The sequence below is a fragment of the Schistocerca serialis genome, chromosome 6 (assembly GCF_023864345.2).
Source record: "Schistocerca serialis cubense isolate TAMUIC-IGC-003099 chromosome 6, iqSchSeri2.2, whole genome shotgun sequence".
Classification (NCBI taxonomy): Eukaryota; Metazoa; Arthropoda; class Insecta; order Orthoptera; family Acrididae; genus Schistocerca; species Schistocerca serialis.
In genome coordinates, this window is record NC_064643.1 from 533,336,459 (window position 1) to 533,350,390 (window position 13,932).

The window sequence follows — 13,932 nt, forward strand, 5'->3', positions numbered from 1 at the left end:
TGGAATATTTTACCCAAGAGGAAACAATTATGATTAAGCCAGACAGTAGAGCTGCATGCCTCTGGTGAAAAGATAATGGCTATAGCTTCCCCATGCTTTCTGCCGTCTGCAGAACCAGACAGCAGGGCTGTGTTAGCTAACATTACAAGGCCAAATCAGTTAATTATCTAGACTGTTGGCCCTGCAACTACTGAACAGGCTGCTACCCTCTTCATGAATGACAGGTGTCTGACCTTCCCATAGATGGCCCTCCATTTTGGTTGCATCTGTGGTATGGCTGTCTGTATCACTGAGGTGCACAACCCATGCCACCCTGGCAAGGTCCATTTTTCACTGGGGACTGGTACTGTATTGCTATGAAAAATGGATTGTGCATGTTACATGCAGTTTTTGTCAATCCAAACAGTCCTACTGCAGGAATTGAAAATATCTTGTCTGGTGAATTACCCTGTACCTGTGAGAAAATTGCAATTATCTACTATACCCCATGCCTGTGCCTTTAAAAGATGAGACAAATGTAGCAATTGTTCGTGCATATCAGATCATGGTCTTATCCAAAGCAGGTCTTTGTTTTATGAATTGGCTTCTTGTTGATATTTCACCTTTGACTGCATGGCATATGGCCTCTTCCAGTCTAGTAGTACACAGCTGACTTGCAGCTTCATTGGTGGTTGTGATTGTGGTGAATGTACTCATTTCTTAACGGCACTGATAAATTTCACTAAGAGGTTGTGTAATGGTACTTCATGGTGAAAAAAATTCTTCTGATACAGCTGCTGAGCATCCCCCCCAGTCACACTTACCTAGTATATTATTGGGATTCTTCCCAATGCATTGTCACACATGCATGTGCTCTTACCTAATATTTTACACATTACAGAGAAATGCTATGTTTATGGACACAAGTTCATATTCCAAATCATACCTTCTCAGTACTGCTACATAGCCACTCCAGGATCTCAACACTACCTATTTTTCATTTATTTATTTATAATTGTTTGCAGCTTCTCGGAAATAAATGATAGTTGCAAAAAAAGTGACACTACTCCCATTGTCCCTGCTTGAAGTGTGATGAATGCATGAGAGTGATACAGGAACAATTGGTATTGAAAAAGGAATCATTTCTGAGATATTATAAGGCTACATTTTCCTCTTTGAATTTAATTCTCCTTGTGAGCTCTGCTGGAGTGAACTGTTGGAGACCACCTTCCATTTTTAGGTGATTTCTGAGAAATGATGGATTGGTATACTGGCATGGCCTCATTGGGATCCTCACTTCCTGATAAAAATTTTCTCTTTTTTGCCTTTGTTGTTTCCTGTTGTCATAGTTTTTCTCTTTTTCAGCCTACCCACCTCTTTCAGAAATTTTATTTCTCTTCTCTGCTCAAGCCATAATATTAACCTTGTGCTTTCACTTACAGCATTGTATTTTGTTGACTGCTGTTTGCTATATGGATGGTACTAAGTGAAAACATAAGTGAAAATTAAATCGAAACCCTAGCTGCAATTGATATACATCATTGGGGACATGTTGAAAATGTGTGCCCCAACCGGGACTCGAGCCTGGGATCTCCTGCTTACATAGCAGATGCTCTATCCATCTGAGCCAGCAAGGGCACAGAAGATAGTGCGCCTGCAGGGACTTATCCCTTGCACACTCCCCGTGAGACCACAGTCCCAACATATCCACACCACTATATTCGTAGTGCACCCAATAAATGTTTGCCCACCACACTCATTACTCGTGGCAGATTAATCTACCAAGTCACGTACGAGTTGGGGCATAGCGTGTGCGTTCACACGAGAAAGTCAATGGCTGTGTAGCCATATTTTAACTATATATGAAGGTAGTATCTGTTCCCGAAAGAACTGATTTATTTTAATTAAGATTTAATTGTCATTTCATTCTAGAGAAGCTGTGTGGTCATCAATGGTATCTGTTCTTTTAGGAACAGATACTACCTTCATATATAGAAAACATAAGTGATTAATAGGCGGACAGTAATCCACAACATTTTTGTTCATAACGTAACCTCCAATCGTAACTATCTTAATAATACATAGATGGTGCTTTATAAATTTTAAAAGGCAGGAGTATGGATTTTGTTCATAGGTGAAAGTAATAAAAACCTCTTTTTTTCCACAGCCGGAACTTTATCTGTGCACACCAATAAAAGTGGATCCAGCCAAGAACTACTATATTGGTGAGTCTATTTCTTTGTATTGTTTGTCTAAATTAGTGTTAAGCATTTGGTTAGATGGTTGACTTGACAAATGTCAGACTACAAATCAGGAGATTCAGTCCATGTTTTAATGTAAGATTTTTTGGATATAAAGTTCTCAGTTAACTTGCTGCATCAAATTCAGATAAAGTCCCAACCTTATGATGATTGCAGTAGGTGTGAATCAATAATGTATTTGAATATGTTGCCAGTCTGTATGCAGTACTGATGACTGATCTTAGTGGGCTGCCTATAATATGAAGGCTGCCTGCTACTGAGATCAATAGTTGGCTCGTTTGGCTCTCCTACATAGAGGCTGGTCGAGTATTTAAATAAACTGTTATCACCTAGTCGGCCACTGCAACATCGTATTAAGAACTTGAAAATATTTGTAGGATTCATAGAGTGGTTGAGGACAGGCCCAAGTGAAGCCATGGTCAGCCTCAATGTGGTCTCCCTTTTTACAAAAGTGTCAGTAGAGGATGTATTAAAACTGCTGACTTTGGAACAACCACATATTTTTTATATGTTGGAAATTATTATGAAGTGACTAATGGAACAGCCATTGTTTTGCCATTATCACAAACCATAGATAATTTTCAATGGAGAATTGCAAAGAATGAGCATTGAACAGAGCCCCCCTCCATCCATCCTGCTTCTTTGGATATGTTGATGATAAACTTGTAACCTGGCTGCATGGCACTTCATCAACCATACTGTGATGAGCTGTGCAGCAGCAGAATGGTGTAGTGGTTAGCATTGCTGTCCGGCATGCTGCAGGATTCCAGTTCAAACCTGAGCACCAGCAGATACTTGTTATTTCATATTATCTGTTCTGGAAGGTTCTTCAGACTTCTTACGTTCGTAATGTTTGTATATTCTGGAATATTGGATGTTTGTATAAATAGCAGCACTCTCCATCCAGGAGTTCTGTTCTGTTCTGATGATGTTGGTGTTCATAATAAATGTGATTTTAGTGCTAAGTGTTGTACTTCATTGATGAACGTGCTTTCAAATTTGATTCTGGTTGTGATGGGACAAAATTAATATTATACATCTAGGTATAAGATTAACAGCAGAGATGGAGAAAGATGGTAAGTTGCCTTTCTTAGGTATGCTGACTGAATGGAAAGGAGATGGATGACTTGGTCATTCTGCATCAGTAGTAGATACAAAAGGACCTCTATCCCAGTAAGTGTAGCTTTTCTCATCCAGCTCAAAAGAGAGCTGTGCTGACAAGAATCACCTCAGCTCCAAGATTAATCATTTAATACAGTGTTCCGGAAGAATGAGTATTCAGCCCATGATATTAGGTCTACACAGCTGAGGAAACATACATAGTGTGACATTTGACCAAGCCAAGAGGACCGACCCACAAAGTGGCTTTGTTTCTGTGGTGTAACAACTAATAACTCAAAACTTACATATTAGGGACGGTATAGCCACCATTGTTGTGCCCCTCTCATCTCTTTCTTCCTCCTCTCCATCATAGCTTCGAATTTTACCATTCTATTTCTCTTCCTCTAACCTTTCTACCTCTTCTATATCTCTTTCACCCCATTCTATTGTCTTATGTCTCTGCTCGATGAGAATAACTCACAAGCTGCAAGAACATAACGAGAAAATTCCCAACTAGCAATAGGACTGACATTCATAAAAGAAAAATATGTTTACTTTCATATACATAGTCATTACTATTTTTATTATTATTATTCTTGATTGTTATAATTATTTTTTTGATTGTTATAATTATCATCATACTACTGTTATAATCTCTATTTTTTTCTTTAACATTAATACTGTATAACACATTATATGTCCTTAATGTTCTGTAGAAACTGAAATTCGTTCAATCTGAGTATGCCTGGTTAGGTGTAAGAGAGGGCCTGAAGGCCCTAATCTTGCCATGTAAAATAAATGCATAAATAAATAAATAAATAAATAATAAGGTAGGTAGAGTACCAAATAGGCAAAGAATCAGACAAGTTTTCCAGCTACCCAGAAAAATGAAAAATATGTGATCTATTAAAGGTAATCTTGACCTGAGAGTTCCTTGAGAGTGTGGCAACGGTAACAGGGGGCAGCCTATACAGACTATTGCCATTTGTCAGTGAATACCAATTTCATCTTAAATACAAGAGTATTGTAAAATCAGCATTGGCTGAGAATTCTGGCTCATACACCAAACTGTTGGGACTCTGTGATTAGAAAAGCAATGGAAATTACTGTGATAACAATTCTGAGACATGCTGATTATACACTTAGCAATGCATGGAAGCATGTATTTGATAAAGAAAGAGTATAGAGGAAGGCATCTCATATTTTCCTGCCTGATGTAATTGGTGGTGCTGTAACTAATACTGGACAAAGAGTGTGAATATAATCTATTGCCATCAAGGGTGCCACCTCAGCGTACGTCACATCTATGATGTAATCTAGAAAGTCGGAGGCCATCCTCTGGGCTAGAGCGAGAGCCTCGCCAGTTTCATGATAGGTTTAGCAGCTGCTGCTGCTGCTGATGATGATGATATGATGATGAAAGTGATCAAAAGCTTGGGATCGAAGGCCTCCATCATTAAAGATTTTGTAGCCATAAGACTTTTTTCCCAATCAATGTGCCGAGTGGTTTAATTCCTATGTTAAATTGTATACACTCCATAACTGACTAGTAATGTGGAATCCTGACCTGTGAAAGGCCAAGAAGTGCCACCTCAACAGGACAGTGTCTCTTATAGCACATTGACCTTCCAAAAAAATTTGAAGGAAAAATTTGTCCGCTGTCCAACCGACCTTCACAATGCAAGTCACCCCAACCTCCGTTGTGAATAATTGGTAATTATTTACAGGCAAAACCTTACTCTCCCTTGTATAATCACCATAAAATATTTGATTCCATAGTCCATGCAATAATAACCAGCCAGAATTTGATCCATAAATGAATATTCATATACACACAAAAAAAAAAAAAGAAAAAAAAGCAAGTTAAAATTACACGTCTTCATGGAAGTGAAATGAAATCACTTGTATAACACATTTGTTAAAATAAAAGCGGGTTTAGGTTCAATAAAAACAAATACTGTCCCAATTGGTCTCTTGAATATGCCCAGTTTACATTGTTAATAATCTGATTACCAAAAGTCACAAATTGACTCAATAGAAAAACTAAATTCTCAAGGAAAATTATTGAGAAACTCTGGAATTTGAAACAACAAGGAGGATGGCTTAAGGAAATAAGAGAGGATATGGAAGAACTGGAAATAACTCTGGATGATTTGCAGAACAAAACGCCAAATTTAAAGAAGTTGAGGGACACAGAAATAAGATTTAAACCAAAAATTGACAAACGACATACAATGAAAAGGGTATTTACAGATGAGGAACGACGAAAAGCATCGGGAAGAATGAAGAGATACTGGGCCACTCGGAAGGGGAAAATACCAAAGAAGAGGACCAGAAATGATTGACTGAAGTGGTCCAATGAGGCCGTAATAGCAGAAGAAGAAGAAGAAGAAAAACTAAAATGTAGTAGGTAGAACTTTCTTTAAACACAATCAGCATACATTCTTGAAATGTTATTTATTTGATTTCTATTGATCTGTTCTCTTGAGAATATGAAGAATTAGAGTTTTGTACTTTCAGTGATCTGAAGACCATGCAAGAATTAATGATCTGCCTTCATTAAAAGCAAATCCTTGTGAATTCAAACAAATTTGGATATAGGAAAATTTTAGGAACAGCTGCTGAAACTCATACTGTGTGTGCTAGATTCAGGATGGTAAATGTATTTACATGTTCAAGTTTAAAAAAAATGTAAAATCACTGACTACAAATTAAACTGCAGTATTGTGAAATGTAAGGTATTGAAAGTTTCCATATTTTATTAAATGAAAATTAAACTTCACAAAACAGTTTGTATTCTCCTCAAAAGTGCTTGAACAGTTCAAATATGTACCATGATTGCTGTTTCTTACACTAAGTTAGAACCACTCATCATTGTACTTGTCCATTCAGTTTTTCATTTTGCAATTATTCTTTTACAAACAGTCAACAATAAACCACCAGGAGACATGTAACTGCATCTGCTGCTGTAGTCATGTCTATTCATAATTGCTGTTCAACTCATATGGAATAACAACTGCATTTATCGCCAACCGAAATATACATTGACTGTTGTCGTCTATTCTTTACTACAGCTCAACCTTCACTATCAATTTATAAATTCAGGGGCAAACGCTTACTGTACCACAGCTGACATTGTTGTTCTGTTTCACAATGTTCAGTAGTTGATTATGCTTTATCATCAAATAGCTTTCTTGTCATTATGAACTTGAATCAAAGGAGAACATTACCAGAAGCTACACATAAACTTATAGCGCAACTGAAGTTAACGGGATGACAAGGAAACTAGAAGAAAACCACTCACAGAATAATATTGTTACATGTAATACAGTGCTATTTTTTTCTTTGATAGTAGTGGTGTTTGTTTCTGTATGAAGAATCTACATCTACATCCATACTCCGCAAGCCACCTGACGGTGTGTGTGCAGAGGGTACTTTCAATAGCTCTATCGGTTCTCCCTTCTATTCTGGTTGTGATGTGACAAAATTAATATTATACATCTAGGTATAAGATAAACAGAAGAAGTGGAGAAAGATGGTAAGTTGCCTTTTTTAGGTATGCTGACTGAATGGAAAGCAGATGGATGACTTGGTCATTCTGTTAAAAGTGTTATTGATTGATTTTACTCTGGTCTGAGAAACATTACAGTTAATAGATTCTGTGTAATGTAATTTCTATAAATACGCTGATATGCCAAAAAATTATTAACACCTGCCTAATAATGTATTTCTTGGCACAATACAACAGCAGTTGTGTGTGGCATGGATTCAACAAGTCCTTGGTAAGTTTCCAGAGGTATGAGGTGCCAGATGTATATGCATAGGTTGCACAGTTGCCATAAGTTATGGGCAAATGGCCTGTAGGCTTGTAGCTGGTGCCAAATAGTGCCCTAGATGTATTCCCTTGGATTCAGTTCAGGAGAATTTGGTGGCAAAGAAATCAATATGAGCTGACTGTCATTGTCTTCAAACCACAGTAGCATTATTCTGGCCTTGTGAGATGGACAGTTGTACAGCTGGAAGGTGGTATCACTATCTGGGAAGACATCAAGCATGAAGGGATGCAGGTGATGCACAATAATGTTTATGTATTCTGCAGCTGTTGAGGTGCATGGATTACCACCACAGGTGCCATGGAAGCCCAGGTGAATGTTCCCTATAGCATGATACTTCTCTGCTGTGTGATGCACATTCTGAGCAGGTGTTTGCTCACATGAAGGCATACCAGACATGATTGTCAACTTAATGTGACAAGCATGATTTGTGTAACCTAGGCAGCACATCATCCATTGTCCCTTGCCCATTGTAGTCATAATTAATGATGTCATTGGGTCAATGAGAGTACAAGCAGAGGTCATCTGCTGTGATGCACCATGTCAACAATGTGCACCGAACAGCGTGCTCTGTAACATTTGCGCATGTACTAGCACTGGACTCGGTTATTAGATCTGCCATGGATAACTGCCTATGCCACTTTACCGAGTGGCCAATCCTCCACCTGAAGTCGGCATTCTGTAATGAGGCATGGATATTCAGCATGTTGTCTGTCATCTACTTGTGGCTTCACCATCCTTCATCCACTTTCCATAGATGCTCACAGCAGTAGTATGTCAACGAGCTTTAGTGCCAGGCCACAACAATCTGATCTGCGTCTAGGTTGATAGTGTACACTGTACTGTACACAACAGCATTATCATCAAACAACCACAGACTGCTGCCCACTCTGTCTGCCAGATCATTAATGTATATAGACAATAATAGTAGTTCTGTCACACCTCCCTGAGGCATTCCTGATAATATCCTTATCTCTGATGAACACTCTCCTTCAAGGACAACATACTGGGTTCTACAACTTAAGTCATCTTTGAGCCACTCACATATCTGAGAACCTGTTCCAGATGTTTGTACCTTTATTGTTGTTGTTGTTGTGGCCCTCAGTCCAGAGACTGGTTTGATGCAGCTCTCCATGCTACTCTATGCTGTGCAAGCTTCTTCATCTCCAAGTACCTACTGCAACCTACATCCTTCTGAATCTGCGTAGTGTATTCATCTCTTGGTCTCCCTCTACGATTTTTACTCTCCATGCTGCCCTCCAATACTAAATTGGTGATTCCTTGATGCCTCGGAACATGTCCTATTAACGATCCCTTCTTCTAGCTAAGTTGTGCCACAAATTTCTCTTCTCCCCAGTTCTATTCAGTACCTCCTCGTTAGTTACATGATCTACTCATCTAATCTTCAGCATTCTTCTGTAGCACCACATTTTGAAAGCTTCTGTTCTCTTTTTGTCTAAACTATTTATTGTCCGTGTTCACTTCCACACAGGGCTACACTCCATACAAATACATTCAGAAAAGACTTCCTGACACTTAAATCTACATGTTAACAAATTTCTCTTCTTCAATAACACTTTCCTTGCCATTGCCAATCTACACTTTATATCCTCTCTACTTCGACCATCATCAGTTATTTTGCTCCTCAAATAGCAAAACTCATCTACTACTTTAAGTGTCTCATTTCCTAACCTCATTCCCTCAGCATCACCTGATTTAATTTCACTACAATCCGTTATCCACATTTTGCTTTTGTTGCTGTTCATCTTATAACCTCCTTACTAGACACTGTACATTCCGTTCAACTGCTCTTCCATGTCCTTTGCTGTCTTTGACAGAATTAAAATGTCATAGGCAAACAACAAAGTTTTTATTTCTTCTCCATGGCTTTTAATTCCTACTCCAGATTTTTCTTTTGTTTCCTTTACTGCTTGCTCAATAGACAGATTGAATAACATTGAGGATAAGCTACAATCCTGTCTCACTTCCTTCCCAACCACTGCTTTTCTTTCCCTTGCCCCATATAACTGCCATTTGGTTTCTGTACAAATTGTAAATAACCTTTCGCTCCCTGTATTTCACCCTTGCCACCTTCAGAATTTGAAAGAGAATATTCCAGTCGACATTGTCAAAAGCTTTCTCTAAATCTACAAATGCTAGAAAGGTAGATTTACCTTTCCTTAATCTATGTTCTAAGATATGTGTCCCTTTATTACAGGCACTGTATCAAACACTTTCCAGAAATATAGAAATATGGAATCTGCATGTTGCCTTTGATCTACAGTTCGCAGTATATCATGTGAGGGAAGGGCATGCTGAGTCTTGCACAAGCAATGCTTTCTAAAACCATGCCAGTTCATGGTCTCAAGAAAATTTATTATATTTGAACTGCGAATGTGTTCAAGGATTCCTCAGCAAACTGATGTTCAGGATATTGGTCTGTAATTTTGTCCTTGTTATACATAGGAGCCACCTGCACTTTTTTCCAATCATTTGGGACTTTGCAGTGGCCGAGAGATTTGCGATAAATGCAAGCTAAGTAAGGGGCCAATGCTGTAGAGTACTCTTTGAGAAACCAAAGCTGATCCATCTCTGTTTCGCTTATAAGCTTTCCTTACTGTGTCACAGGCTCACAGTGCCACCGGCGATCTCACCTCATGATGGCAGTGGTTATAATGGTTTGGCTAATTAGTGTACCTGTGCCTGTAAAAGTGTGTAATATTTTTCCTTAGAGGAATTTTGTTAGAGAAACCCAGTGTACTTAGTGTCAAAATGTCTTTTTCCCCCACTTTTTCATATGTTCTAGATAAATAATATATTAGAGTAATCATTTAATTTCTTTCAGTTGTGATTCCTAAGTTTATAAATGTGACATACATGTGTTTTACTCTCAAAATAGTCAGGATTTTGATTCAGTTCTTTTATGTCAACAGTTGGATTTGAACCAAATGCTACGATGGCCACAGCACATCACATGTTGTTGTATGGATGCTCAGAGCCTGGATCACAGAAGCCTGTTTGGTAAGTTTGCATCCTTAAAAAAAATGTCACTGCAGTGTAGGCTACAGACTTGTTTGCTTATTTTTACTCCAGTAGTTCCATAATCATTGCATGGGTCCCTAGCTCCCTGTGCAAGAAAGGTGAAAAGATGTAGGATAACTCAAGACACATAAAAAATAACTGTACAGACAGGCCTCGTGTGCTGCATGCTGTTGATTAACCACTGTCATGATCTACCTTGCCAAAGGAATCCTTTTTTTTTTAAAAAGTAATTTGAGATAAACTTAGCTCATAAGAGTTGTAGTAAACCCATCAGAGGCACTCACGTGAAAGAATGACCACATCAAAACTTGGTTTATGAGAAGTACTTTGAACAAACTGATTGTGTTGTTGTCAGTAGCCTACTGTCTCCTGTTGCAGGTATTTTGTTGTTGTCAGTAGCCTACTGTCTCCTGTAGTAGGTAACCCTTTTACAGAACACATGGATGACAAAGCATTTCAGTCATTGTTTTTGAAACTTGAATGTTCTTGGAGATATTTAGATGATACCTTCTATGATAAGGCCACATCTGATAGCAATGCTTCATTTATGGAACATCTCCCTCCACTTAGCATCTGGTTTTTCATAGAAGTTAAGAAAAATGGAGATGTCTCATTTCTGGATGTTATGGCTTGTAGAAAAGACAACGGTTCCTTGCATCACAGTATATTTTCTAGACCTGCACATACCAAGCTGTACCTGGGAGCTACTAACTGTCATCACCCATCTGAATGCAGTGGTGTATTATGGACTGTCATTCATAGAGCTAGAGCTATCTTAGATCCAGATTACTTATCAGCAGAGCATTGCCACCTGCGTTCTTTTTCCAGAGCTGATAATCCAATAAGCAGATTCACAATGCATTTTGGCCATCATGCACTAAACCTCAATAGCAGCCAGAACTGGAGAATTCCATGAGGATGGTTTTTTACCTTATGTGGGCGGCATGTCCTTTAAGGTCAGTAGGCTGTTGAAGAAACGTAGTATGTTCTACCTTCTGGTGTGAATGTAAAAGATGTTAGAGTCCATTCAAGATGACCTAGATCTAAGGACACCAGGAATATATTAAATCCCCTTCCAGTGTAGGAAATTTTAGATTGCCCAGATGTTTTGTACTGTAGATACATAAGTGGTGAACATAGGCACCACACCAGACTGAGTTAGCCAGGAAAAATCTGCTGTTGCTAAACACAGTTGCAATATAGGACACGTCGTTGACTATGGAGGGACCAATACCTCCTCGTCCGTCTCTATGTGCTGGGGCTCCATCATTAAAGAGTGTTTGAAATACACACAACCAACAACTTATACTCACATGGCCTAAACTGTTGCATCACCTACTTCCTTTCATGTGCTGCAGTCTCCCACCTCAGACTATCCTTACTTCTTTTCTTCTCATGGTAGCAGCCTTCAGTGTTCACCCAGCTATTTCCCCTTTTCTGCTTTCCTTTACCAACATTTTAATGTGTTTTCCTTACCTCACTATTTGGCTGAAGTAATTTTGGTTCCCTTCTGAAAACTTTTCAACATTTTATCTGTAGTGTTGACCAATGGACCATCTGTGAAAGAACATCTCAAATACCACCTATGACCTACTGTGTTAACAATACTCTGTGCACATTCACTGCTTAGTCTTATATAAGGCTTAAAGGTGAATGTGGTAACTAATCAGACATGGTGGGATCATTGCATACCCTTTAGGTAGGGCCTCCTGACAACACAGGGATCACACTTCCAGTGCCTGAATTTGCTAGCTCCATGCTCATCTTTCTGGGGCGTCAGGACTCCCGGCAGTGGCTGTTGTGCCAGATAGCCTTCCTACAGTGGGATGGCATGCATGGAGAGAACCTTTAATCAGAGCAGCTAGTATCAGAGTGGACTTTTCATGCAAGAAATGTATCACATTGAACTAACACTATGGCCATTCTGATTCAGCCATCATAACAGACAGGTTTAACATGGACAGCTGTAATCCTACTGTCTTCCCTACTCTGACTACCCTCCTGGGTGGAGGGAGTGAAACAATTAATTAAATACCTAGTGTGTATTAGAATGGGTGAGGATACTGTTCTGGTGAAAAAACCATTATTTTTTGTGGAACACACATGGGATGAATTTGGAGAAATTGACTCATTAAGAAATATATGGAGTAGATTGTTATTGATTAAAGCCTCTTCTGCTGCACAATCTCAAGCTCTTCAGACATGTGAAAGACTGTGTGCCCTACCAGTGATTGCTCTACATAAGCCTTGAATATGGTACAAGGAGGTATCTCTCATAGAGATCTTACCCTCAAGACAGATGAGGAGATATGACTTAATCTTATGCAGTGAGATGTATGTTTTATCTGAGACATACAATAGATCTCAAGGCTAACACAGTACACTGATGGAAAAAAAAATCGAACATCAAGGAGGAATCGTGCAACATAAATGAAAGTTGGTAGGCATGTTTCTACACCTGAAAGATGATGTGTGTTCAAATTTTACACCAGTCACATAAGAGTGGTGTGAGTAATGACACTATGAGGATTTAAATCAGGTATGCTCTAAGTACACATAATGGTAATGGCATTAGCTACCTTTGAGCTTGGACGTGATGAGTTGATGTTGGTGAAGACTGCCATTAAGGCCGCAAAAATGCCTCTATCAGCACCTCACTGAGTTTAAACAAGGTTGTGTAACAGGACTATGAGAAGCTGGATGTTCGTATCACAATACTGCAGAAAGACATGGCTGGATGTAGCCACTGTACATGATTGCTGGCAGCAGTAGTCATAGGAATGTATGGTCTTATGACCAAAAATCCATCAGAGGCACACATGTGAACAAAGAGACCACATCAAAACGTGCTTAATGCGAAGTACTTTGAACAAACTGATTGTGCGTTCACTTTTCACATGGCCTTCTGGGCTCCAGAAGGCCATGTGGCATTACCAAGAAGGAAGTGTTCAGCGTATGGCTCTTGTGCATTGTACTGCACCTACAGCAGCAATTTGAGCAGCAGTTGGCATTAGCATGCCACAAAGACTGTTACAAATAAGTTACTTGAAGGACAGCTCTGAGGCAGACACCCTGTAGTGTGCATTGCATTGACCCCAAATGACTGCCTTTTGTGACACCAGTGGTGTCAAGTGAGGGCTCATTGAAAGGCAGATTGTGTTTTCAGACATAAACTGGTTTTGCCTCGATGCCAGTGATGGCCATGTGCTGGCTATGGGAGGCCAGTTGAGGCCCTGCAACCAACCTGTCTGTGTGCTGGACACTCTATCTACATGTGGAGTCATGGTCTGAGGTGCAATTTTGTGTGACAACAGGAGCACTCTTGTCGTTATCCAATGCACCCTGACTGCAAATTTGTATGTCGGTCTGGTTATCTGACTGTTATGCTGCCATTCATGAATAGCATTTTGGGAGGTGTTTCCCAACAGGATAATGCTCCGTCACATATCGCTGTTGTAACTCAACATGTTCTGCAGTGTGTTGATGTGTTGCCTTGGCCTGCTCAATCACCATATCTGTTTCCAATTAAATATATATTGGATATCAACGGACAACAACTCCAGTTTCATCCACAAACAGCATTAACCATCCCTATACCAACCAACCAATAGCAAGAGGTATGGAACTCCACCCCACAAACTGACATCCAGCACCTGTATGACACAATGAAATCTGTAGGCTTGCATTCAACATTTTGGTGGTTACACCGTTTATTA

The 13,932-nt window shown here is 39.3% G+C and overlaps 1 protein-coding gene across 1 annotated transcript in view; it reads left to right on the plus strand.

Annotated features, from left to right (window-relative positions):
* LOC126483761 (peptidylglycine alpha-hydroxylating monooxygenase) overlaps positions 1–13,932 on the plus strand; it is a 222,054-nt gene that overhangs the window by 125,361 nt on the left and 82,761 nt on the right. The window contains exons 2-3 of the mRNA XM_050106907.1: positions 2,147–2,204; positions 10,108–10,195. Of these exons, the coding sequence (XP_049962864.1) occupies positions 2,147–2,204; positions 10,108–10,195 (146 nt within the window). The remainder of the gene's footprint in view (positions 1–2,146; positions 2,205–10,107; positions 10,196–13,932) is intronic.